At 41.9% G+C, this 27,701-nt stretch overlaps 1 protein-coding gene across 2 annotated transcripts; it reads right to left on the bottom strand.

Annotated features, from left to right (window-relative positions):
- Positions 1–851: 851 nt before the first annotated feature.
- On the bottom strand, positions 852–27,468 carry LBR (lamin B receptor). Of its 2 annotated transcripts, XM_027122297.1 has the most exons (14): positions 27,348–27,468; positions 22,305–22,482; positions 20,488–20,703; positions 18,436–18,519; positions 17,989–18,181; positions 16,469–16,665; positions 14,521–14,575; positions 11,651–11,842; positions 10,809–10,912; positions 9,771–9,896; positions 6,602–6,770; positions 3,780–3,860; positions 3,560–3,682; positions 852–2,824 (listed from the first exon to the last, which is right to left on the bottom strand). In XM_027122297.1, exons 2-14 carry the CDS (start codon positions 22,467–22,469, stop codon positions 2,664–2,666), a joined length of 1,866 nt encoding a protein of 621 aa, XP_026978098.1. In that variant the 5' UTR covers positions 22,470–22,482; positions 27,348–27,468; the 3' UTR covers positions 852–2,663. The 2 variants fall into 2 exon arrangements, with proteins under 2 accessions (XP_026978098.1, XP_026978097.1); XM_027122296.1 differs by lacking the exons at positions 3,780–3,860; positions 27,348–27,468.
- Between the last annotated feature and the right edge of the window lie 233 nt (positions 27,469–27,701).

Below are 27,701 nucleotides of genomic sequence, written 5' to 3' on the forward strand. Positions count from 1 at the left end.
TCTACTTACTTTGGTGTCTAGGAAATTGTACTATCTGAAAGTCCCATTATCAAAAACACATACACTGAGAATCTAATTACACACAGCACTATAGAAAAGAATTATAAAGACCTAGCCCCTGTCATTTAGGAATCAATAAGAAAATGATAAAACATAGGATTTTGACAAAGGCTACAAGGTGGGATCTTATTTGGTCCAATTCATTTGTTAAAATAGTTTTAGGAATTATCCACAATCTGCTAAAACAAAACATTCCATGAGTTATGGAAACCACCAATAAGCAAAGCCTTTTCCTCAAAGAGTACAAAAATAAGACCAAGAATCACATGATATGATGATATTTTTAGCCTACTTGGTGTTGGTGCATATTCGAAACACCCACGTTCTGCAAAGCCATGTCACACTGGGAAGAAAGAGAGACGAAGACATGAAAGTGTCTCATCTCATTTCACTGACACACAAATGCCTCTCTCACACACATGTACTATCTTTCACATGCACTTAGGTGCTTTTGTAATACAAATTCATTTGAAAGTATTACTGAGTCTATGATACTTTTGATCATTCCTCTGTTTGCTCAAAGAGCAAATACTAAATCCATGACCACTGTCTGGGAGTTGGGAACCCTCCACTAACCCCTTTCAAGCTCCAACTTCTGAGAGCCTCAATGCAAACAGCAGTTTGCCAGGGGTCCCAGTTTGCCTTGTGGTCCAGGAGGGTCCCAAAGGATCCTAGAAAAAAACAGGGGTTGGGGTGGGGAGTGGTAATCTAAGGGCTCCTGTTTTGGTCCCAATGATCCCAGAGTTACAGGCCAAAAAAAAAAAAAAAAAAAGACTCCAAAGTGATCAAAGCAACATCTTATTTTCAACTTTATTTCCAACTTAAAACTTCATTATAAAACTTGTCAAATAAACAAACATGTCAAAAACAAAATTAAAAACAAATTGTAGCTGATATCCAGAAACTGCAGCACTGTGTTGGAAACAGCTCTTTTCTCATTACCAAGGAAAGAATTAAAGGTCCTTCTTCCTCCCCTAAAGCTTCATTGGTGAATCTAGTATAGAATAGGCTGGGACGCCATTTTTTGATGCCAGGAGAGAAGCATTAAAAAACTGCTTGCATACATCAGTACTAATAAAACACTGAAAATTTCACCAAAACGATGTTTAAAGACTAAAGGATGCGGAAATGTTCTTCATGATCACATTAACGTAAGTTCTGTTATATACACTTCGAACTGCAGCGTAGAACAAACACTGCATATCTAAATGGCTCATATGTAAAATGTATAATTAAAAACCCAAACATATACACTATATTTATTAGATTCCCCTATGTTTAAGATTCTGGAGAACAATTTAACTCTGAATACGAAACCTTAGTGAATTTGCTACTGTTCCATTATAGGACAATTAATAATGAGACTATCTCAACTGAAGTAGAATCTAATGGCTAAAGCTACCTTATGCACAGCTATTAAACTAAAAGAAACGATTTTAAACTATTCCCTTAAATTGTATTTAGATAAATAGATTTCTAAAGATGAATACAACACTCCTTTACAGGGAGTAGAGTTTTGTAAATATAAAGGCTATGCAAAATACAGTATAAACTGCCTGAACTAACAGTAGCAAAAACACAGTTTAATTTAAAAAGTCAAAAACATATAAAAATATTAGCCTTTCAGAAATGGCAAATTTTCAAACACCACTCTGTGTAAAAATGTTTAAATAGTGATGTTATTCCAAAAATATATATTTATTCTATTTTTCTATTTGCAACAGTTTATAAAGGCAAACAAACACCCGCGGTTGAGGTAGCAAAGCCAAATTCACAAACTTTGGATTAGGAAAAATACCCTTCCTACTCTTAATAGCATCTTTCATACAATATTAAATGAGTTCCACTTCTTTCAAAATGTTTAATTCGCATGTAGTACTTTACAAAACTTAATTTAAAATACTGCAAATGTTTGTTAAAAAGATACTTAGTCCCGAAAATTATTTCACATTCAAAATACTATACAGAAAAATCTGAAGTCCCCATATATTACATAAAAGCTATGTATTTACAGTTTCAAATGCAGTTTTACACGTTGAGGTTAAGCAAACCACTACTAATGGTCTTCATTAAACAGTGTCCACTATCAATCATCCCCCTTCCCGTACAGCACTGAACAGAGAGGACCAGTTTTTACTTTCAAATCACATAGCTAGTAAATGATTTAATTTAAAGGGAAACAAATTCTATTCTCTTAATGCAATAAAACATAAACGTACTTTAAAATGTAACTGTTTTCATTTAAGAAAAACCAACTGGACAAAGGAATCAAACTTTGAAAGGTAATCAAAAACCCTAAACATCAACAGTATTCAGTGCATTTGTAAGACTGTTTTCAGATTTTTAAGGATTGAAAATTTCCTATTAGAATGCAAATTCTAACATCTTTATTTATATTTTCCTTATGTTAATTGTTATGATTTAATAAAAATGAACACAGCTACATTAAAAGACTTACTACTTGGCTCTATAGTCCTGCCTCAAAAAGAAAGAGAAACATAAAGATCCTGTCAGTGCAACGAAAGGTTCATTTTGGGTTTTTTTCCTTTTTTTGTCAATGGAACCAAAACTGCAGGAGCATTTAGACAGCGCCTAGACCAGAATCAGTAGATGTATGGGAATATGCGGTACGGGACGCGCTGGCAGTACTTCTCCCACGCCAGGCCGTACTTCTTCCTACAGTGGCGTTCATCGCGAGCCTCCCGGTGCACCAGCAAAATGGTGAAATAAATCACGTAGAAATAAGGAAGAACGTGATTGAAACCTGGGGACAGCAACAGTAAATAGTACTAGATATTTTTATTATCACTACACAACTACACAGTATTGTTTCCTGCTGGTCCCCAAATCGTCTAAAAATGGACCATCCCGTTACTTCATTTTCTCCAATGGGGGAAACAACTACACCGGTTCATAAATTCCCACTAGTGTGTGGCAGGAGGTAGTATTTGAATTAAAAGCTATTCAGAGAACAGTGATTAATCCACCCTAACAATCCTTCAAAATCAGAACCTCTATTTAAAGCAAATCTCCCCGTTTCCTCCCCGCCGGTGCTCAGGAAGAGGACGGCAGGCCACCCGTGAGGGGCAGGGTGGGCAGGGCAGACAGCACTGCAGGGTATGCGCTGACACCAACACAAACACAACAGAGTGTGCCTTTTCTTCTTCTTAAGAACCGGAGTTTTTCAGAATCTACGTACACTGAGTCACAAATAGAAAGTTAATTTCTACATATTCTTCTTAGAAAAAAAGCTACCAGGCACAGCTTAAAACTTAAAATTTTGCTTGCAGAAGTTTAGACTCAAACTTCAGGCTCGGTGAATTCCTAATTCCCCTCAGACGCTGGACGAATGCGGTGCTGGATACACCAAAAGCGCAGCACCCAGATGGGGAACGGGCAACCCAAACCTCCAACAGGCGGCACCCAGACCCAACGAGCACACACACATCCTATGGTGGCCGGAGAAAGAGTCAAATCAGTTCTCTTCTTAAATGCTTACCACATGGGAGGGACCATGCCAGGGCCATGATGAGATCACCCAAGTAATTGGGATGGCGAACAAAACCCCACCATCCAGAAACGAGAAGATTTTTTCCTGTTGAAGTATGAATGGTCTTTAAATCTATACAAAAATAAAAATACATTTTTAATGATCTCTAGACAAACAGACATAAAATCTTTATGTGGTATAAATACTATAAATATAAACCAATACTTACGTGCAAGCTTTGGATCAGAGGGATTTTTCCGGAATGCATTTTTCTGAGAATTTGCACATCGGAAGATTACAAATCCACACACTGTAATTTTTTAAAAATTTCATTTGTTAACAATTTAGCTTTAATCTTTATTTAAAAGCATCTGTAATTTCATTTAGAAATTATTCCTGTGCTCCAAGGAAATTTGCAAAGTACAGAATAGCTTTATTTCTTAACAATTCAAAACCTCTCAATCTTAGAAGGTCAAAAGAAGATATGATCCCGATATCTCACTATCGTACAGCTTTCATCATCTACCATGAAGGCAAAACTAACAAATATAGTTACATCCATGAATAAAATCTAATGCAGCCCACATTACAATAAAATCAATACTGGAGTTCATCTGTTAGTTATGATACCTACTGGCCACAACATGAATGCTTTATTAATAAAACTATAGCTCAGAATCTGCACCAGAACAACTTGCACATAAATATATGCCGAATCCCACTGTAAGCCTCCAAGTTGGTGGCTTTACTTCAAATTCCGAAATGTCAAAATTAAGAGGCCCTGACATATCACTATTTATTATCAGTCCTCAATGAAGTAGTAAGAAATAATTCTACTCCCTATTTTTAGCTTAACTGTAAAATATACATATCCTGTCTTGAATAACACACAGGCACGTTTAACCAAACCAATGAAGAAACTAAATCTTAATTTCAACCAATAGCTTGAATGTCTTCTTCTACCATAAATACTGAATAGTGCAGCAAAACTAGCAATATTTGAAGTCCAGTGCTAATTTTCCCTGCCCTCCCTCTGGCGGAGGTGTTTAACCAACAGTGAAACGAAAGAAAAGCCATCCTGAAGCTAACCAACGAGCACCCGGCCAAAGTGTTCTCCTCGCTCGTCTCCAGCATCCACCCTGGCCAAGTGGTTCCCTCTGTCCGATGTATCTACCTCCCCATCCCACTTTTCCCCACTGCACCACATCCTCCAATAGGTTTACACTGATGTTCCCCCAGAGAGACGCACTCTCTACCTTAAACTCCCATCATATTCGGTCTGTAAGTCCCTCCTCTAGACTCTTCCTACTACTCAATGCAGTGTCTGAGCGTCTTATTTCTCCCGCTAGAATGGAAGCTCTAGGAAGGCAAGACCAATCTCCCTACTTTTTAAGGTGCTACCAGAAAAGGCAGGCACTCAACAGAAAAAATGAATCATTACTAAGACAATAAAATTTTAAATGAACTTATTATTTTAAACTAAATTTAATAAATTTTAAAACCAAATGGTTTGTTTAAAATTATGTTTAAAGAACCACTGAGAACCCAAGAAAGAAACATCCATTCTCTTTGTAAGATGCAAGAATCTTTTTATTACTCAACTCATCCATCACAGATTACTTCAAACCTGAGCCAATTAAGGCCATTTAAAAGGGCATGCTAATCAATAATCCCTAGAGAAATGCAAATCAAAACTACAAGGAGGTGTCACCTCACACCAGTCAGAATGGCCATCATCAAAAAATCTACAAACAATAAATGCTGGAGAGGGTGTGGAGAAAAGGGAACCCTCTTGCACTGTTGGTGGGAATGTAAGTTGACACAGCCACTCTGGAGAACAGTATGGAGGTAACTTAAAAAACTAAAAATAGAACTACCGTATGACCCAGCAATCCCACCACTGGGCATATACCCTGAGAAAACCATAATTCAAAAAGAGTCATGTACCACAATGTTCATTGCAGCTCTATTTACAATAGCCAGGACATGGAAGCAACCTAAGTGTCCATCGACAGATGAATGGGTAAAGAAGATGGGGCACATATACAAAATGGAATATTACTCAGCCATAAAAAGAAACGAAAGTGAACTATTTGTAGTGAGGTGGATGGACCTAGAGTCTGTCATACAGAGTGAAGTAAGTCAGAAAGAGAAAAACAAATACCGTATGCTAACACATACATATAATCTACAAAAAAAGATGGTTCTGATGAACCTAGGGGCAGGGCAGGAATAAAGACACAGACATAGAGAATGGACTTGAGGACATGGGGAGGGGGAAGGGTAAGCTGGGACAAAGTGAGAGAGTGGCATGGACATATATACACTACCAAATGTAAAACAGACAGCTAGTGGGAAGCAGCCGCATAGCACAGGGAGATCAGCTCGGTGCTTTGTGACCACCTAGAGGGGTGGGATAGGGAGGGTGGGAGAGAGATGCAAGAGGGAGGGGATATGGGGATATATGTATACGTATAGCTGATTCACTTTGTTATACAGCAGAAACTAGCACAACATTGTAAAGCAATTATACTCCAATAAAGATTAAAAAAAAAAAAGGTCCAGGAAAGACTAAAATTCAATCCTGATTTTCCAAAAGAGCTCAAGGATCAGAGAAAACAAGCAACCTGTACAAGAATACACAGCTAGTGTCAAAGCTAGCATCGAGCCCCATGCTCCAGATGCCTTCTGCTACCTAAGATGATATCTTATTATGTCTGTGTCTTCTGTTCTTCCCTCCCATCAGCCTTGTTTTTCTCAGTCACCTCATTCTGATAAGATCTGTAGTTGTGTCCTACTGCTAGATAGCTGTTCCCAGTGTATACCAGCATTTTCTTGTACATAACTCTGCCATATGTGTCCCTTTTATAAACATGAACTTGGTTACTTAGTACTTAATTGGGTTGTTGGGACTAAGTGGTTATTTATCCATTTATTATAATAAAAAGAGCCACTCAGACTTGAAAAAAGTAAATAAAAGGGCACACTATAAATATGCAGATCCACAGCACACACAATATTTACTACACAGAGACCGAAGTTAATACTCACGTTTCAGAGCAATGATTAGAGACGCCATTGGCCAAGACAGTTCATTTGGATGACTGACTAAATAAAAGGCTTGGAAGCTGTAGATAAACGGAACCCACACTAGATCTCCAAAAGCCAGCATGAATCCAAATCCATCATGGATAATGTCCATGGTCGTCAGCAGCGCTTCCTGTAAGGGTATGGAGGGGGGAAATTTTCTTTTAAACTTTGGGGGACAAAAGCTTCAATGTTTAAAGTATTCAAGTAAAGTTCTAGTTTACAGTCAAATTTATAAAGGGCTAAGGGAAAGTACACCAACCAAAACCGTTTTAAAGTGGGAGTGGGCATCTGGTTCCCTCGGCACGTGTATCATTCTGTTCTTCTCCTGTCGCTCTACCCTCTCCCTCCGCGATCCTGAAACAACAGAGCTGCCAACGCCCCTGTGCCTCCATGCCTCTGCCTGGAACACCCCGCTCCAGCTTCAGCTGAAGCCTCGCCCATGCTGCTTTCCTCAACCCTCCCCCTAGACAAGGCACTTCTCAGATGCCACCACCCACCACCTGCTGAAGCCTGGAGCGACCGTGTGACTGTCCTGTAAATAAGCGACTCTCGCCACTAGACTAGAAGATGGAAGGCTGGGAGCATGGGTTTCCACCTGCCACCCCTGCACCCAGCACACATGCACCAACCTAACTTCTGATAGCAATCTGGCTTTTCATGTAGCTTTTCCACACTACCTGGCAACATGGGAAAATGCCTGCCTCGCTGCTCAGGGTAAATCAGGACCTGAACGCACTCTCGTGTGGATTTGGTCAGCGCAAGCCAGCAGCCAGATCCCCTGGACCAGAACCTGCAGGCCCGGCTCTGGAAGTGGAGTCGGCCCTGCCCAAGGGCATCTCCAATCTGCCTCTGACACCAGTACTCCCCGCTGACTAGAAAAATTAGCAAGTATAAGTAAGCTCTGCTGAAGAATCAAACCAACACGGACCTACTGTATAGCACAGGGAACATCACCTATATGCGAAAAGATCCTAAAAAAGAATGAATATACGTATAGCTGAATCACTTTGCGGCACACCTGAAACTAACCCAACATTGTAAATCAACTATACTCCAATAAAATTAAAATTTAAAAAAATCAATATTCTAGGTTAAAGAAAAAGCGTGATAATCTCCAAAATGCATTTTTTTTCCCAGAAAGCAAGCAAAAGGACCATGGAACAGAAAAATGGATGCAACAACTCCAGGCCCTTTGGGTCACCCTCTAGTGAAGAGCGCCTATTCTTACGCACACGGGAGCAGGTACAAGAGCAGACCAGTGATGACGACAGGGCACACGGGAGTGGGCAGTGAGCGAGGGACAAGGTATAAGCAGCTGGCGCCAGCAGGGGCAGAACCCTCGGCCCTACCCAGTTCCTGGGGCCTCAGGGGATTTGCCGGACAGCCAGCGGAGGCTCACAGGAAGGGTCATTTAAGTTCATATTCTCCACTTTCTAAGGTGCGGCACATCAACACGCAGAAGAATTCCTAGCACCCAATCTAATAAGAAAATTATTAAGCATCTACTAATTGCCCGAAAGTGTGCCAGATACTAAAGGAAATCATAAAATCAAGTCCTTTCTTCAAGAAGCCTGCTATAATCTGGCTGAGATACTGCTAACATATTTAAAAAAATAACTTCCCAACTTTAATCCACTACCCCTGGTGAAAAACTGCCTTAACAGTTTTGCCTTAAAATACAAACATTTTCTGTTAATTAACAGAAATCGATGTTTGTTTCAATCTCTAGAAAATGTGAATTTCTAAGTCACTTCAAAAGTGACTACCATGATACGACAGAAAACGAGAAGGAAGAATTACTCACCACTGAAAAGCTTCCAGACAGGAAGTTAAAAAAAAAAAATCTCTGAGGTGATAAAGCAACAGAGGAAATATCATCTGACTTGTAAAATGTAACCTACCATCTTCTTAGGAGCCCTTTATTACATAATCAAAGAAAGACCTACAACTGGCAAGACTAAGTGCATTTACAAGAATTGTTGGGTTTTTTTTTTAATTTCAAAAGCATGTTTAATTTTGAGTAGACTTGGAATTTTCAAAGCACTCTGTATCAGATGCTCCCACAATCTCTGCAGCTTCTAAGGCTGGGCCCAGGGTGTTCAGTGGCAGGAGCTCAACAAGAATCCAAATGTGGCTACTTGCACTTGAGGTCTGTTCACCTCAAAGAGGTCCTAATCTCCTCCCAAAGAAAAGGAAGGTTATCGATAAATCAATATCAAGCTTTTAAAGTCATTTTGACTGAATATGACCAAATAAGACAGCTTTAAAAAAACACCTTAAAGGAGATGGACCTTCTCTCAAAATGTCAACAGACTGCCAAGAGAATTTATTTTGTAACATTATGACATAGTGCTGCCAATTTCGTTTTTCAAACTGAAAGAAAACTCAACTTGGAATTTGGAGGAGATGATGACAAAGATAACAGTAAATGATAAAACAGTTGTAAAACAGACCCAAGGAAGAAATTATTTTCAAGAGGAATATAGTTAGGGGAGACCGAGATTAGCAAACATTTACCAGTCTTCAAGTAGCGGAAAAAACTGATGATGTATCAACGTATGAGGAAAGCCAAGTGTTAGGAAATTAGCTTTATTTAAACTGTTTTCCTCAATGTATCATGATTTCTGGTTTTATATCCATCTAATCAGAGCTACTCTTTTATTCTGAAACACCGACAATAAAACATCTCCCCCTTTATCTAAGAACTATAAAGGGCAATCTGACAGTCCAAAGAACACTATCTTAACTCGATGATGATCTGTCCATCCATTTTCATCTGACAGAATCATTAAGAAATTAATGTTCATTAATTCATATAAATAAAGTTATATTTATATGAATCGGTCACACCCACAAAGCCAAGATCCACAGATCTTAAATATTTCGCACCTGACAGAGCAGCTGACATACACGGAAGTATCACCAAAGTTCTCGACACCTACCCGCTGTCAGTGCTCACTGTGTGTCAGCTCAATGCGTCACATGGATCCACAACTCATTTAATCCTCACAAGCCTTGCAGGCAAGTTATATTCTCCTCACTTTGTGTGGAAGAAGCTGAGGCTCAGAGGGGTCAGGTCAATCACCCACACTCAACGCCATCTGACTCCAAAGCTCTTAAAATTAATTACCTCATTCCAGAGAGCATCCACCACATACAAGAGCTGGAAACTGTTGACCAAAATCATTGCTAAGGATGGAACAGTGCGATGCTGTAGCTTCATCTCAGCCAAAAGCATCACCAGGTTAATGACCACCTGAAATAAAAGGGGCAGGTATAGTTTCTACAGAGAGAAAGGTGGTAACTTCCCAGCTGAGAAAGCTGCAGACACCACCTTACCGAGAAGCCACCATCAGTGATAAGACATATCAACCTCAGGAGTCCCTTGATAAGATTTACTGAGATAGACACTTATTCTGTGGTGTTCTTGCCAAAGACGTATAACTCACTCCAATCATGAGAAAACACTGGACTAACCCAAACTGAAGGACACTCTTACAAAATAACTGACCAGTATCTTCAAAAGTGTCAAGGTCATGAGAGACAAGGAAAGACTAGCAACTGTTACAGACTAGAGGAGACTAAGGCCAAATAACAAATAAATGCACTGTCGGACCCTGAAGAGGATTCTGGAACAGGAAAAGGCCAACAGCATGAAACATTAGTGAAACTCAAATAAGGTCTAGGGATTTAATTAATACTACTGTAACAATGTTAATTTGTGGGGGGTTTTTCTTTTTAATTGCTGTTTTTTATAACTATACTATGGTTCTGCCAAATGTTAATTAACATTGGGGAGAGTGGTATGAAGGAACTCTTTATTTTTGCAACTCGAACAAGTCTAAAATTAAGTCAAAATACATTTTTTTAAAGGGGAGGAAAATACATTTTTTCTTAATTCATACACTATTATTTTCCTACATAAACATAAACTGATATAATCAAAATAAAACAAACTCTTTTAATGTTTAATAACCTGTAACAGGGCATCTTATTCCTCTGGACTATATTTACAGCAAGAAAATATTTTAAGTAGACAGATTTATGCAATGCTGTGATTATTCCTAAAAACATACCACCCACAGCTTACTTTAACATTGTCTACAATCCTTTCCAAATGCAAGACTAATTTGTACTACTGAATTGAAATTAAAAAAAAAAGACATACCCATCCAATCAATCCGGGGCGCAATTCACAGAAGTATTTGAGATCAAAAGTACCGATCCGAGGATTTAACTCACGGCCAATGAAGAAATCATAGACAGCGTTTCCTATGAAGGGAAAAGTCCTTATCCAAACAGTATTCCAAACCCAATTATGAGGCTTTAAAATTGCACTGCTGTCCACTCTCCAGGGTCACAATTCAATCACCTCCAGGAGCCTGGCAAACAGCCAGAGAGGAAAGGCATGGTGGTGAGAGCCAAGAGGGGCCGTGAGGACACAGGGGGCAGGGGATACTGGCCCCATCTGGAAACATCCATGCTGCTATAGGCATGGGGCCTATGGGGCCAGATTCCTAGATTTTGGGGGAACCAGAGCTTTTTTAAATGTAGACTCACCATTTTAAAAATAAGCCACTTAATTTTTTTTAATGTTTAAGTACTTTAGGTTAGAATCAACCAATTTGTAATCTCTATTATTTGTTGGTTGTTTTTTTTTAAAAGGATGTTTACTATTTTGGACAAAAAATATTTGTCCTAAATTGTTATAATACTAATGTTACTAAAATGCTGGAAGTTGTTCAAATGTCTTACTGTCATCAAGTGACTAAAAAAGGAAGAAGAAACAAATAGGAAAACACAAGGGGAAAAAATCAGATTTTCTTCCTTTTATTTTTCTCTAAATTTTTTCACCTTTTCCTTTTTTTTCCTATTTCTCTTCATCTCTCATAAACTGAAGCGAGAATTCTATGAAAGCCTAGAAACAGATGCTGAGGGGCCAGTGGGGTGAGGGTGTGGAGAGGCATTTGCGGGAGGCGTTTGTGGGACCCACGTTCTAACACTGCTCACCAGAGCTGGCCGGCGACAGTTCATCCCGGGGCGCTTTCAAAGCCCTGGCGTAGAGATAAACACTCAAGACCACAGAAAAAACGGTGGCCGCAAGTGCCCACTGAAGGAAATGACTGTACACGTAATAAAGCTCTACATCCCAGAAGAGAGATGCTCCGACGAGTACAGATGTCAGGATAAAAGCGTAGAATCCTTAAAAAAGGGAGGGGAGGGGAAAAAATGAATGTTAACCCAGGGTTCACATTGGATTTACACCATTATAAAATAATACAACATTATTTTGTAAAATCTTAGTTTCATTATTCAAGCTACACACACACAAATACATGAACGAGCAGTGCCCCTGAGGTTAGCAGTCTTCAATACAGATGCTGTATCTCGCACACAATTTGTGAAATATTCTCATACTTAAGTTATTATTTTTCATTGTGAACAGTCATCTGCTTTTAATGAAGAGAGAGCTGAAAAGAAGTGCACAGAAATTCACTATTAAAAAGCTGAAAAGAACCTCAAAATTCACATAATCCAAACCCCTGAGGCCAAAGTCAAATGGCTAATTATTGACAGAGCTGGGCCAAACACACAGTTTAAAGCCTTTAGGGCAATGTTGGTGGTTATAAATTATAAACATTTTTACCCGAAATAACTTATCAATAAGGGTTTCAAAGGATCCTGGTCGTACTCTACCTCCCAAACAAAGACCTCAAGACCCTGCTCTCAAAGAAGAGGCCACAACCCAAATGTTCCCCAGGGCCAGGCAGGAGACTGAGGGGACCAGCCGAGTGGGGACGTCAGGGAGGGACTGCCAGGCCCACAGATGTTCATTCCAAAGTCAGAAGCACCCACGAGGCCCCGCAGGAGGAGCTCCTGTTCCGAGCTAGCCCTGCTATGGCTCAACAGACAGAAGCTGAGTGTACTGGCTGCTGCTTCTTTGGACCCAAGAAACAGTTTTCCTTTCAGGAGCTGAGTGCCTGCAAAAACTGTTCTCTGAGTAAGCAGTCAAATCACATTTGGATAAAAACAGTCTAACACAGAAAAGACGTAGGTGTTATTTCTGTAAGAATTCTAAAACCAAAGCTTTTGTAAAGTCAAATGGTCATCTCTAATTTATTATTTAAGTCCACATTTTCCACAGTGTCAGGTTTACTCCAAAGAGTAACTTTTAACTTTTTAAACTTTTTCTTTAACTTTGTAAAGCATTCATTTAATGCTCATAAAATTTACGAATATTAAAGAAAAAGAATGGTAGATGAAGCCGTTTCTTGCTCTCTAGCCTACGTGGATTAAATTATTCAAAATGTCTCAGGACTCTCCTTAGTTGATGATGGTAAAATCTCGTAATACTAGAACCAGAGTAACGAGGAAATTTTCAAAGGAAGGATCAAGCAACTAGTTCAGCCACTGCCTGCTTGCTCGACAGCTCCGAGCCCAGTACTACTGTTCTCAGCCTCTGAGTGAGCCACGCCCTCAAAGGGAAGCAAAAACAGAAAAGAAGAGCACTTGGACGAGAAGTAAGTGGGTACCTAGAGAGAAGCCCACAAAACACGAACAGCGACAGACCTGATGGCCCAAAGGGAACACCCCACCCCTCCCCAGACTTGGCCTCACTGAGGCCGCAAGGCGCAGGAGAGAGGGTGTGTGGGAGATTCTAAACCTGGTTCCAGCAGCAAGGAATCTGGTAAAAGTAAACAAAGTATGTGACAGTAGCAGCAAGTCAGTGCTAAGCATCTACCAGGGGTCAGGCGCGGAGCTAGGTTCAACGCCTTACCCACTTGGCACAAGAGGCAGTCATCTAAAACACCTCTGGCTTCCCTTTTAGAGCCCAGTCGAGTGATTTCAGATACAGTGGATGCTAGATGAGTCACTGAAAAAAGTATCCACAGTTCGAAAGGTGAGAAGTGATAGGATTAAAACAGGCCAAGAACTGAAATTTACAGTATAATTCCCAAGAAAAGGAAAACAGTCCACCCAATCTAGTTAAAATGGAAAATCATTTAAGGATAACTACACTATACACGTATTTCTTAAAAGCAGGTTAACTGTACTTTATCAAAGTCTTCACGTGCCAAAGGTGGACTGTTCCTCTTACTCAGCACACACTCCTACCCCAGGAGGTGCCCACGTCAGGAGGGACAATGCCCACTTCTTGAGACGCTCATCGAGACTTCCACTCCATCCACTCAGGGCTCCTACCAACAAGCGCCTCCTACAGGCCAGTCCCTATGCTGGTACCACAAAGGGTACCACAATGAACACAGCCAAGTCCCTGCCCACGAGCCACCTTCTAGTGGGGAGACCCCAGTGAAGAGACAAGTACACTGATGTCAGGAAGACCTGTCACAGAGGAAAATAAAGCAGGGTAAAGGAAAGAAAGGGATCGGAGGGCTCCTCTGAGCAGAGACACGTCAGGGATGAAGCAGCCGACACTTTGGGGGAAAGTTTTCCAGGCAAAAGCACTGAGAATGTAGCCTAGAGACGGCCTGGAGGCTGGTGGCTGGAGCAAAAGAGCAAGAGCTCCGGAGGGCAGGAGTGGCCAGGAAGCCCACACCAGTGCAGAACTTAGGCCATGGGGATGACTCAGGATGATAAGATACACAGTCAAAATTGCTTCAATGAGCGATAAATGCTATTAAGAAAATAAAACTGGAGAGTGGAAAACAGTGACTGAGTGGCTTGTTACTTAACATGGCATAATTCTGACGTATCGGCTGCAGGTGCGAGCAGTTTACTTGCATGCTCTTCTGACTACTGAGAGAAATTTACCATTTCCTCCTCTGGCATAATCAGCTTTGACAGTTTAAAGAGTACAGTACCCAAAAGTCTGAGCTATCGAGTCATCAATTTGAGTCTTGAAAAAAAAAAAAAATCACCATTTAATCTGTACTTGAGTCTTCTTCCATCAGTAAGAGGTGTTCCTTCTACAACCTTAAAAGAAAAGGTTTTTTTTTTAATTTAAAATTTTAAAAGCACAACACTTTACCATGATACACATGTCTTGTAAAATCACCTAAATTTCAACATGCCCAAGAAGGAGGATCATCTTTTAGTAGGAAACTTTAGTAACAAGTCTCAAAAATCTTCATGGCACTCCCTTAGGTAAAGTAATTCCACCTTCAGGAATTTATCTCAAATACAAATCTAGTAATGACTTCTCCGTGTACTGAGACTATTGCCATAGCCACTCTCCCCCAACGATCCCATGTCCCACCACAAGACTAGACGTGTTTTCAAAAACCCGTACATCTAGTCGATCTCTAGCTCAAAACTCTTCAATGACTCCCCACTGCTTACAAAGCAGAATACAACTCCACTATCTCACGTTGGTGTCATCCTTTCAATCGGGTTCAACCCCACTTACCCAATCCCAAGGCCCATGTGCTACTTGATGATACAGACTCATATACTTACTTGCTCTGCTATTTATACATATACGCTCACTTAGTTATTCAATCATTTCATGTGATTCTTTTATCTCCAATAAGAGACTGAGAGCATGTCCACTGGACCATTTCATCTCTTCATTTGCATCACCCACAGCATCCCCATAAAAAAGGTACTCAAGAAACACACTACTTGAACAGGATGAGTTAAGAGAAAAAGTCCACCTGCCCAATGGCAGCTACATTTTACTCCCCAAAATAACTATTCAGAAATAGTGCAATTCATTATAAATTGTAAAATACTAATATGGTATCACTTGTCTTGGGCCAAACTACTTTACCCTTTCATTAGCTATGAAAGGGAACCCAGGAGAAATGTAGTATCTGTCTGAGATTATAGGATTAGCAAAACCCCACAGGCTAATTTCAAATGATCCTTATCTATTAAAGGTATCTAACAACTACTGTGTTGGGTTTTAGTCTGTGGGAAAAAAAAATCGATATATAGCTATCTATATATATAGATATAGATACAGACATATATATATATATATTTTAACCATCAAAACTGCTTTTCTCAATAAATATTACCTAGTTTGAACTAGCTTTACCTGAGTTTATCTGAATTTGTGATTTCTTACTTTAGAGCCTTATCACAAAAATACCTGAAGGTTCACATCACAAGAATCCTCGCTAGAGCCAATGTTATGGTGAGGTTCCAAAGTATTTCAAGTCTGCAGCTCTATCCTCCTATCACTGGCATTTGCCACTCCTAATAAAACTGATCCTTTGGTTTACAGACAGTTGGCAAACTTGCAAAGCTCTAAGAACAAGATCTTTAAATGAATTATTTATTGATTAGGGAATCTCATGTTCTTTTAAATATATCCAAGTAGAGTATTCTAATGAAAGAAGAAAAAACTACACTTAGCAATGAGGACCAGTTTTAAAGACACTGCATGAGTCTGAAAAGAATATTCAATGGTCCAGACAACAAATTTCTGAAAGAGATGAAAATCAGAAACTCATCATATTAAAAAAAAAGGTAAAAGATAAGGACTAAAGTCCATTGAGCTCAGTCTCTTATCAACTGGCAATTTAAAATTCTGCATCTGAAAGGACATATAGTGAGAGGGAATTTTTTTTTCCCAGCCACCTCTACCATTAGTCAGGCTATTTTGAAAAACGGCTTATTCTTCTCTATTTGGTTTGGAAAGATACACAAGAACCCTCAGTCAGATTCTTTAAGTTTCACTTAATAAGTATGTGTTACAGAATACAAGAGTAAACGCTTAACAAACTAAAACTAAGTAAGTCTGGGTAGTTATGACCAAGGACAGCTTTTAACCTTAAAACTACTATAAATGTCTTTATATAAACATGGGAGCGAGGGGAAGAAAATCTCATAATACCATACGCCCCGCCAACAAACGCTTACCTTCCCAATCGGCAGTAAGTAGAACAGAGCCTGAAGGAAAAACCAGAGGAGGTAGGCCCCAAATACCCTGGTTTCCCATAAATCGTACAAAGCTGGCAGAGGCGGCGGAAAATTCAGAAGACTGGGCTCTTCCTGTTTACACATCAACAGCAACAGGAAGAGGAAAGCAGGCAGGCCAAGCGTGATGAGAAAAACACCTGCAAATAATCAGTGAACATTCAAGGCTCTAATTTCAATCCAGGTTATTTTATTTTATTTTTTTCAAAACTCACTTGAATTTCTAAGGTCGAAACTTAAGTCTGGCTAGCTGTTTGAAACCAATTTCTAATGCATCATTAGAAAGTCTTAACTCTACCTGTCACATCCTGTGGGAAGCAACCACAGGCATGAAGGTAGTAAAACAGCAAATGCCCAGCACTGAAGAGCTAAATTCCACCTCGGAAACCAAGCTCTAAAACACTGAAAATCCAACCACTATGGGAGCAAACATGTTGAAACTCCAGCAAACTGAAGATTGGAACATCTAAAAACTTGAAGATTGGAACATCTAAAAACTATCGGTCTCATCTTTAAAGAACAAAAAACTTTATACCCCTAAGTTTCTCACAATTAAAATAGTATCACATTCACGTTACATGTGCGCAGACTTTTAAGCGATGCTGGACACCATCTTTAACAGATTCAGTTAGCCAAGAGTTATAAATTACAAAATACAAAGCAGTTAAGCCATGCAGGATTTTGAACCATTTAACCAATAAGTACTTCCTTTTACTAAGTCATAAGACCTCACCAGCTCCACCCACTTAATAACTCCAAACCTCTGAATGCTTCAGATCTTTGACCCTCAAGAGCAACCTGTCTAACAGGTAGTGTAGACACCATGAACCCACTGGATGCATGCAGCTTATTCCCAGTGCTACTGCCAAGCCAGGCCCTGTCACTGAGATCTGATTATTAGCAGATTTCCCAGTCACGAATAGCTCACCGTCCTTCCTATATACAACAGTCATACCAACCTTCCTTTCATCACTTCTTTGCACTTCTTTGCTCAAAACCTATTAAAAGATTGCTAAAGGGCTTCCCTGGTGGCGCAGTGGTTGAGAGTCCGCCTGCCGATGCAGGGGACACGGGTTCGTGCCCCAGTCTGGGAAGATCCCACATGCCGCGGAGCGGCTGGGCCCGTGAGCCATGGCCGCTGAGCCTGCGTGTCCGGAGCCTGTGCTCCGCAACGGGAGAGGCCACAGCAGTGAGAGGCCCGCGTACCGAAAAAAAAAAAAAAAAAAAGATTGCTAAAAGTTTTAAATATAGCCACAGTGGCACCCTTTCTACTCCATGATAACCCTCAAAAATGCTCCTACTCAGGCCTTTGCACCTGCTGTCCCTTCTGACTGGAAACTCTTCCCCAGGCTCCCACCTGGCTGCCTTCAGATTTCTTCAGAGAAAGCCCTTTCCTGCTCACTTTATCGCAACCAGCGTTTGCCCACCCTGCCTGCCCTCCCTAGGCCGGTTCTGATGCCTACCAGGTACTCCTCCAAATTCTAAGTCCTTCTGCTGTGTGGCTGTCACTTCAAAGGTTCTCAACGACGTAGGTCCTTTTGTAACAATTTTTTCTTCCTTTGAATCTATTTCTTTTAATTTGACCTCTTCTCTTCGTGGATGAAGGCTATACTGTGTAAGTATATAACTACTCTCTTGTGACAAAGGGAATTTTTCCTATTTAAAAAATAAAAAGTATTAAATATCTGTAGTCAGTAAGTATCATTAATGCTACCACATTAAGTAATTCAGCATCTTAGTATAGCCATATACAATAAGAATAAATTTGTTAAATTATACTCAGTCTTAATTTAAGAACAGAATCTTAGAAAAGATTCTAAGAAAAATTATGGTTTTCAATGTGCTTCTTTAGAGAAAGTCACTTTAACAAGGAAAAAAATTACCTGAGAGGAAAATGAACCCCTCTGTACCTGCGTGTTTTTGTGAGGTATGTCATTCCTCTCTATGTGCTCAGGCTCCCCGTTATATCTGTTGATGCTATTTCCAAATGGCTTCTAAATTGAAGAATATAAAACATTTTAACCATAAGAATGATAACTTAGTAAAAAGGTACGTGATGGTAAAAGTTCAGTACTGTGAAACCAAGCAATAAAACCAACCAAAGATTTTCACAGCCGTAATGCTGAAGAATTTCAGCCCACTTTTTAAAAAAATGAAATGGAATAAAATTGATTAGAATTTCCTAATCTTCAAAAGATTGGCTCTTACAGTAGAGGTTTCCACATAAGATCTTCCATCTTTTAAACAAAATTAGACTAAATCTTATAATTTCACTGTTCGATAACAGATGCTCTAATAATATTCACTATGAGAGGTAGATACAGTAAAAATTGGTAAATCAGCTCATTAACTGGTTAAAAAAAAAGAGGAAAAGACATTCACGGCCCCCAAACAGCTTAATAACAGGAAATTAAGAAATAGTGGCTACTTATGGAGTATTACTAGTAACCTACAAACTGCCTACTTTCTGAATTTCATCTGCCTTATTTCTATTTAACCTTACATTTTCTCTCCCTAATGTCTCCTTTCTCAATTCAGTCTCTTTCCTTGAATGTCATTCTCTTCAAGCAGTGGAGGGAATTTCTTGCTGACTGTACAGAGGAAGGACTTTCGCTTACAAAACATTTTCCAGGCAATGTATGGCTGAAATAGGTGACTTTGCTCCTTTAAAGTCACTGACAGATTAATTAAAAAGAGAAATATATCTTTTGGGAGGCCAGCTGTCGAAAGACGGCATTAATATAGTATCAAGTTCTAGTTCAAATCAAGGTCTAACTGAGCAGTGACAGCATTCAACATATACTTAAGTTTACCAAAGTGCCAACGAGCCACTTAGCAGCAAACGGACCCACCTAAAAACTACACTCTTGGTTTTTCAAAGGTCCAACGTGTAATCCACAGCAACCACAAATGTAATCCTGTAACACAGCTAGTCAGCTGACCCTGAACTGTACTGACTGCAAATTGACGGGGTATTCACACAGTGAGGCAAGGTACTGCAAAGATCACAATTAGGAGTCCAAAAGAATAAGGATGATGTGATGTCAAAGCTACGTGCAGGGCTTCGCTGGTGGCGCAGTGGTTGGGAGTCCGCCTGCTGATGCAGGGGACGCGGGTTTGTGCCCCGGTCCGGGAAGATCCCACATGCCGCGGAGCGGCTGGGCCCGTGAGCCATGGCCGCTGAGCCTGCGCGTCCGGAGCCTGTGCTCCGCAACGGGAGAGGCCACAACAGTGAGAGGCCCGCGTACCGCAAAAAAAAAAAAAAAAAGTGATGCAGGAAAATACAACACAGAAGGTTACGCCCAACATCTTAAAATTTAAAAATCTGACTACAAAACACTATGTAATAATCCAGTGTTTTAAGATTATCAAAAATCTGTACATTTTATCCAGAAAAGAGGTAACAGTAAGTGAAGAGAATAAACAATGACCTTTCTTCAATTCTGTTTATTTATTATTTCAATTTGGTCTACTATCTAAAATGTTCATTGTGCAAGGTCCTCCAGGCTCTGCACACCCTACCTAATATTTCCAACCTTGAACTCTGAAAGTAAATTCCATTAAAAGTATCATCTCTGAATAGGGAAGGCAATCAAGTACAATGATACTAAGACAGCAAGAATATGTTTTTATAAGATACAGTTATGTCTCGTTATTTTCTACATGAACTTTTATTCACTATAAAAACTATTCAGTTCAGTCTACAATCTACATCTATTTCAAATTTAAACACTGCTTTTTTTAGGAAAAAACCCACAATATTAAACTGCACTCATAACTTAAAAATGTTCTTTTTCATGGTATTTAAAAGCATTATACCTTCTATTCTTCCAAACATTCATTTTTTCATGTAATCTTTAATATTATTAACTGCAAATCACTTGAGTACACATAAAGGGGAAGACATGATTTGGGCAGATTAAACACTGTTGTAAGGTTGGAGATCTCCCAAACACACGTACCAATACCAGTGGAGTCAGTTTAACTTCCAATATTTCCTTCCTTGCTTCCTTCTTTGCTTCCTTAATGTGAGCCTGGTGCGAAGCTGAGACGGATGGGCGGGAACCTTTTGGGGGCCGGCCAGGGGATCGGGAGCGCGACCTGGAGCGGCTCCCTCTGCGTCTGGAGGGAGAACTGGAAGTTGAGCCACTTTTCCTTTGCCTGAAGGAGGTTAAAGGCTAGAGGGAGGAGAAAAGGCAGAGCTTCACCATAAGTCATAACACACGCAGACCCACACTGCCAGAGGGCAGCAACGGCAATGACTGCACCAGTGACTCTAAAACCACCCTGGGAACTCATGGGATCTGAGCATCCATCAGATGAGGCCAATAACAGCTTCAGCTATAATGACCCGTCTCTCCTGAGACCAAAGCAGCCTTTCCACCCCTAACTCTTCTTTGAAGGTATTGCCAGGAAATGAATGTTCTAAACCAAGCAGCTGTGCATTTTCCTAATAATATATATAAGAGATACAAATAACATTGATTAAAACTGAGATGATAGGACAAAAAAAAAAAAATTAGCACACAAACAATAACAAGAAAATTCATCTCAGTTTCACTCTGAATAAAACACGATCAGATCTTGAAAACGAGTCCAAGACTGGGTTACACAGCAATGTTTTACCCTGCCCTCACCTACTCCGAATATTTCCAGGAACCTAGACCTGAGGAAGGCAAACTAACCCCCAGCCCAAATCCCTCCCACCCAGTATGGGTGGCACAGGAGTGAAGAATGGCTTTACAGTTCTCAAATGACTGCAAACAAAATCAAAAGAAGAATGAAACTTGGTGGCATGTGAGAATCATCTGAACTTCAAATTTCAGTGTCCATGAATAAAATTGCATTGGGACACAGCCATGTCCACAGTTGCTCCTGCAGTGCACGAACTATATGTACAAGTCCTTTTACTCAAAAATGTTGCCAACCCCTGGTCTAGAGCACTCAGACTGTGATCCACAGGCTGCGGGCTCAAGAACTGTTTGTTACTGATCTGCAGCAAGGAATGAAACTGAGAAGAGATGGGCAGCAATTTTTATAGCATTTTGACAAAGCAATTTTATGTCTATTGAATCTGACAGTGAAAAGTTAGGGTTTTATTTTGTACCTTTTTTTTTTCCCCATTTGCCTAGTAATTACGGTATGTTACGTAAATACTTCTATACCACGGACCAGATATTTGCAAGCTCAGGTCCTCACAGATAGGTTGAGAAGCCTTGGACTCAAATCTAATTAATGTCACTCTCCTGATTAAATCCTCGGTGTCTGGGATGAAGCCCAAACCCCTCCAGTTCTGGCTCCTTCTTTCCCCTCCTCCGGCCCTCGCCCACCACACCCTTTCAGCATTGGTCGTCTGTGACTCCCGACCCAAGCCTTTGGCATGCTGTCCGCCGTGGAAGTCCCCCCACCCCGTCACCTGAGTTTTCCCTATCTGTCCTCAGCACTCAGCTCTGAAAGCCTTCCCCAAAACCCAGTGCCCTTCCCTACCCTTGATGTGCTCCAACGCCACGCATGACAAACTGTCACAGAATGACAGAGTGCATTAAACTAGGGAGAGGACGATGTAAGTGTCTGACTTCAGCAGACTGACAGCTTCTTAGCAACAGGGCACTGTGCCTCATTCATACATTCCCAAAGCCAAAAAACAGGATCTGACCTAAAGCAGGAGAGTGACCCTACGCCTGCAGAGAGCCAGACCTGACTGCTCTAAAGCTTAAAAACCACACCTACAGTGATTTCCCAACTATTATAAACATGCTCTGTAAACCAGAGTGCTTACCTTGATATCACTCTCTTTCAATTCAAGTTCAGTTCCATCTTTGTATCTTACGTTGTAAAGCTGGGAGTTGCTGTCATGGCTCAGAATTTCTACTTCATAATAAAGTGAACTCCCGGGCCATCGACCTCTTACCACCTCACCATCGGCAAATTTCCTACCTGGCATTTTGAAAATCAGTCTGAATAGTTTAAAAAAAAAAAAAAATTAGAGTCAGCGCATACACACTTACATTTGTCTTTTTTCATAGATTAAACGCTAAAGTACAACTTTCCAAAATGTTTAACTGGTCAAGACTTTCAGGCTACAAAAGCCTCTAGAGGAGAGGGTGAACAACTCCTATTTTAAAGGTGAGAAAACTGAAGCTTAAAGATGTTAACTGTTTTGTTCAAGGTTATAGAAACAGATGGCATGAAGAGGCAGAGTCAGGACATAGAGGTTGTTCCTTCTGCTACACCATATCTCATTGGGAATCACTTTATACAGCCACTGTACACGGAAGTGGCACTAAGGATTAAATATGACAAAACATAAAGGCTCCAAATGATCTGCACCATGCAAAACGCTACCCACCTACAGTAACTATACTTCTTTAATTAATAAGGCACAATCTCACAAAGGACACACCTTTTCTGATTGATAACTCTGCAGATACAGTAGTCCCCTCCTTATCCAAGAGGGATATATTCTAAGACCCCCAGGCATCCCTAGTGGATGCCTGAAACCACAGATAGTACAGAGCCCCGTACATACTGTGTTTTTTCCTATACATACATACCTATGATAAAGTTTAATTTATAAATTAGGCACAGTAAGAGGTTAACAACAATAACTAATAATAAAACAATTATAACAATATACTTTAATAAAAGTTATATGAAGGTGGTCAGTCCCTCTCTCAAAATACCTTAAAGGCACAAATTTAATGCCTTTTCCATCTTAACTAAGCACTTAACCACACACTGTGGCCGTAACTTGCAGTTTGAGGTACAACAGCGAAACTAGCAGGAATTTCTGTTTCCTTCTTCACAATTTCACAGACAGAAGATTCGTTCTTACCATAGGTCTCAGCAACCTCAGCATAGGATTTTTTTTCTTTCCCTATTAAGCCAAGAATTGTCACCTTTTCCCTTAAAGGAAGCACTTTACAGCTTCTCTTTGGCATATCTGAATTGCCAGCGTCACTACTCTTGTGCTTTGAGGCCATTATTAAGTAAAATAAGGGTCACTTGAACACAAGCAGTGTGATACCTCGACAGATTACCGAGATGGCTACTAAGTGACTAATGGGCAAGATGCGCTGGACAAAGGGACGATTCACATCCCAGGCTGGATGGAGAGGGACAGCCCAAGATTTCATCCCGCTACTCAGAGTGGCACACAATTTAAAACTTATGAACTATTTATTTCTGGAATTCTCCATTTAATATTATTGGACCGCAGGTGACCACCTCAGAAAGTGAAACTGCAGATAAGGGGGGATGACTGTAGTCTTACAAAAGCTTTAAAGATGTATTATCTAATTTTTAACAAATTACCTTTACTAAAAACAGTAAACTAGGCAACAGATGGGGAAAATCAAGGCTGTGTAATTAGCATTACTATAACCTACCAACAGGGAGAACAATATAACTCCACATCTAAAATGAATAGCAAATTTGGGGTTTTCACCAAGCTTTCAAGTCTTACAGCTGAAGTCTCAAATGCCTACCAAGTAACTGCCAACCACATACCTGGGCCAGCATCCTAGCTCTTTTTTCAAAAGCCTACAGCAGACATCAACCCCCAGTTATAACCCTCTTCTCCACTGAACCAAAACGTGGCCCATGAAGCCTGGTATGAAAACAACACTCTAAGAAGCCACAAGCAATCTGCAGCAATTGTCACTTACATGAGGCCTGTTTTTCAAACATCAACTGACTGCTGGGTGCTTCAAGCTCTTAGGTAGTAATGTTTCTCCCTCCTGGGACCAGCAGATTCACCTTTCCACAGGACAAAACCAGCGCCTGCCGACAGCTCCAACACCAACTGAACTAGCTGGGCCTCGTCTAAGAAGGAGACAGGAGGACCCAAAAATCTCTCCTTACAGTCACCCTCATCCCACCAACTAAGCAATTCCCGAAACATCCTCTGGGCATATAAAGATACAATCCTCACCTGGCTCCTGTCAACAAAAACAACACGAGAACTTCTGAAGACTCTCCAGAGTTAAGAAAGGAGAAAGATCACCACACCCCTCCCGAGAAAAAGTCTTTCCCAAGCACCACATTTCTTCACTGTTAATCGCCTGAGGAAAAAACTTCACAAGCTCCACTTGCTTAGATAGATAGGAGCTAGGTCAGTAGATGAAAGAAAACACAGAGACTTAGGTGGTGATTAGAGGATGTCAGTCCATTTACACATTAGGTACAAGAGATGGCTTTCTTCCCAAACCTACCTGAGAGAGCATCACTGTGGTAATGAGAAGGTTTGGGCTGGGCGGGGGGCGGTCGGGGCACGGGGAGGACCCCAGACACTCTGGGAATGAAGTCACACCTGGCTGAGGAGTCACGTGAGGGGCACTTGGGAAGCAGAGGGCGGTAGACACCTTGGGACCCGGAGGAGGGGCACAAAAAAGGAAGGTGACAACAGCAAGTTTTGCCTATTTCAACATTTAGCTCTGAGCCTCCAAACACTAAGAAAGAGGAAGGAAATGTGCCCTCCTCTCGTGCCCCCTCCTTCTCCTCGGACCCCCTAAAATCAAACCACTGCTATTAGTACTAGTTCTCTGACATTGGTCAACCAGGGTGGGCAGAAGGCAATTACATCTTTCTACGTGAAGATGCCATCCGAGTTTCAAGCAACTCTTTGTAAACTTTTGAAACCCAGGCCCTCAGGACCCGGGAGCCACCTGGATTTTTTAAAAGGCCCTTGAGCAGATTCTGTCCTTTTTGGAAAATTCATTTATTGGCATCTTTCCGTTGTACCTATTTTACGCCACACACACAGTATCTGTGCAATACTGGACACAGGTCAATGCCAAAGAGGTTTTCCTGCTATCAATTAAATATTTGGGGTTAAACAAATTAAGATAGCTGGTGGATATCTGTTAGGTCTCTAAACATTTTTAAAAAAAGAGTTAGGAATTAGGACTCGATAACGTTCTTTCATATAATGGCTGAAAAAAAGAAAAAATAGGAACAAACCAGCACGCTCCTTCGGAGACCACTATCTCACACACAAATGTTCCAAAAGGCGAAACTACCAACATTATGTGCACCTCCACTTTGCACAAGATCCACACACAAGTGTCACACAGTGCATCACATCCTAATTCTGCAGGAGTGAATTAGCCAGGTAGGACAGAAAAGCCCCAGGACATTTGCGCACATCGCTATGCTCACCTGATGGAATCAAAACACACAGGGATCAGCCTCCCTCAGAAGGGAGGTTTTAGCCAAGTAGGTTGGCAAAGAAAGATTTTGTTTACTGAGCACAATGTCTCCATTCCCCATTAGCAGTGGAAACATGGGGACCCTCAGGCTTTTCTCTATTAAGCCACAACATGCTTGCTAACTTCAGTGGCAATTGGCACTGGAATCTCCACACATATCAGCTCCAATATGTTACTGTTTATCAGCACAACTGAATGTGTTATTCTCTGCTGATCGCAGTGTTACAGAGGCCTTTGCTCATCTTTCCTCACTTTCCCAAGTTAGTCTAAACGTGGCAGAGAAAGGGAAGCTCAAATGAAGTTTGACAGCTTCCCTCTTCAACACCTGGGCCCAAGGCTGGCCTGGCAGGCAAAACCCAAACGGGAACCCCTGGCCTATCTCCTGCCCCTGTCGCAGAAAGCAGAAGAAACGCCACCTTCTTGGCTGGAGGGGCGGCACGGCCTGACTTCTCCCCTAAGCAATATAAAGAACTGAAGGTAACAATAATTCCCCTCCTACTCACTCTCTTCCCTCCTCCCTAGACAGCTCTCAGAAACTAAACTTAAACTGGACTTGGTGCCCAGTCTAAATTAGCGCGCGCGCACGCACGCACACACACACACACACACACCCTTTCCTCCACGGCAGTTGCTACAAAGTGTAATTACAGATTTGCACGTATTTATTTGCAAGGTCCCTGAGGGCTGGGACCAGGAGCGTAGATCTACCTGGGCTCCGGCCGGGTGCATGCCCGCCACAGCCCGTGAGCAAGCTCGCTCGCTCCAGGCTGAACCCTTGCACTGTCCACGCGCTGTCCAATGTATCTACTGGGTCGTTCTGAATATCCACAGCCTGACTCCCGACCAGACCGTGCAATCATTTTGATGGAAACGCCTGGAACCAGGCCCTCTGCCATCAAGCGCTAAGTGTCCCTTGAGAGTGTCGGAAGGTGTCATTACGAAGAATTTTTTTAAAGCCTTTAAAAAGATGAAAAAGTAGGATCAAGCTTTAGCTGGAGTACGCAAACCTGCCTAAGTACCCGTTTCTTGAGTGTGCGGAAACACCGGGCGAGGGAATGCAACGCGCGCAGCCAGCACTGGAGAATAGCCGAACAGAGACCGCCACGACCCTCAAGGCCAGTGACAACCAGCGAGAATTAAAGGCAACTTTGCAACCCCACTTCCCCGTCCGCCAGGCTGCCGCGCCTTTTCTGCCTCCCCGAGAGCAGGGCCCACCAAGCCACCCGCTAATCTGTCAAAAAGGCGCTCGGAGCCGGCTTGGGAGGGCTGGTGCTGCAGGGCGGGGACAAAGGGACCGGGGTGGGTCACCCACCCACTCATCCTCCCCAGCCAACATCATTTTACACCGACGTGGCGCGTCCAAAATGGAGGGAAACGTCTGCAATTTAAAACCGCAGCTCCATTTCCGCAGCTGGCCGGGCCGGACGCACCTTCAGCCTCGCCAGCAGCGGCCCGGACCCACTCGGAGAAGGGGAGGGCGAGGCCGCGGCACCAGGCCCGGCGCCCAGGAACCCCGGTCCGCCCGCCGCGCCCGCCCCGCCCGCCCTGCGGGCCTCCCCCCGGCCCCTCGGAGACTGCGCCGTGGGGAGCGGGGCGTGGGTACGGGCGCTCACCTGCTCCGGACTCCGGCGGGAACACGAACAGCTCCGGGAGAGTCGCTGAGCAGCTACCCGGCGGCGGTTCCGCGCGCGCGACACTGCCGGCTCTCGCGCTCTCGCGCCCCGCGGTCCCGCAGCCCGGGCGCGCGCCCCCCCGGCCCCGCCCTCTCCTCGTCCCGCCCCCCCAGTCTGGCTTCCCAGGGCTCCCATTGGCCCCTCGGCCTTTTGAATAGTGCCCGGCGCTGTCGATTGGTTCTGAGACATGGCGCGTCCGCCCGCCCCGCCCCACCCCGCGTCAAGGCCCGCGATGAGGGAAGAGGATCCTCGCGGGTCTAGCCGTGGTGCGGCGCAGAAGGCATATTTGAGCGG

The sequence above is a fragment of the Aethalodelphis obliquidens genome, unplaced genomic scaffold (assembly GCF_003676395.1).
Source record: "Aethalodelphis obliquidens isolate GAN/ISIS:26980383/991018 unplaced genomic scaffold, ASM367639v1 scaffold24, whole genome shotgun sequence".
In the NCBI taxonomy this organism is placed as follows: domain Eukaryota; kingdom Metazoa; phylum Chordata; class Mammalia; order Artiodactyla; family Delphinidae; genus Aethalodelphis; species Aethalodelphis obliquidens.

What these genes read in the sequence shown, in the direction of transcription:
- LBR (XM_027122297.1), bottom strand. Translation starts at nt 22,469, where the DNA reads ATGCCAGGTAGGAAATTTGCCGATGGTGAGGTGGTAAGAGGTCGATGG. An exon ending in TACCTCACAAAAACACGCAG is followed by an intron (nt 18,182 to 18,435) that starts GTACAGAGGGGT and finishes TTTTTTAAATAG; the next exon opens with GAAAAATTCCCTTTGTCACA. An exon ending in ACTCAAGTACAGATTAAATG is followed by an intron (nt 11,843 to 14,520) that starts GTGATTTTTTTT and finishes CCCTTTTTTAAG; the next exon opens with GATTCTACGCTTTTATCCTG.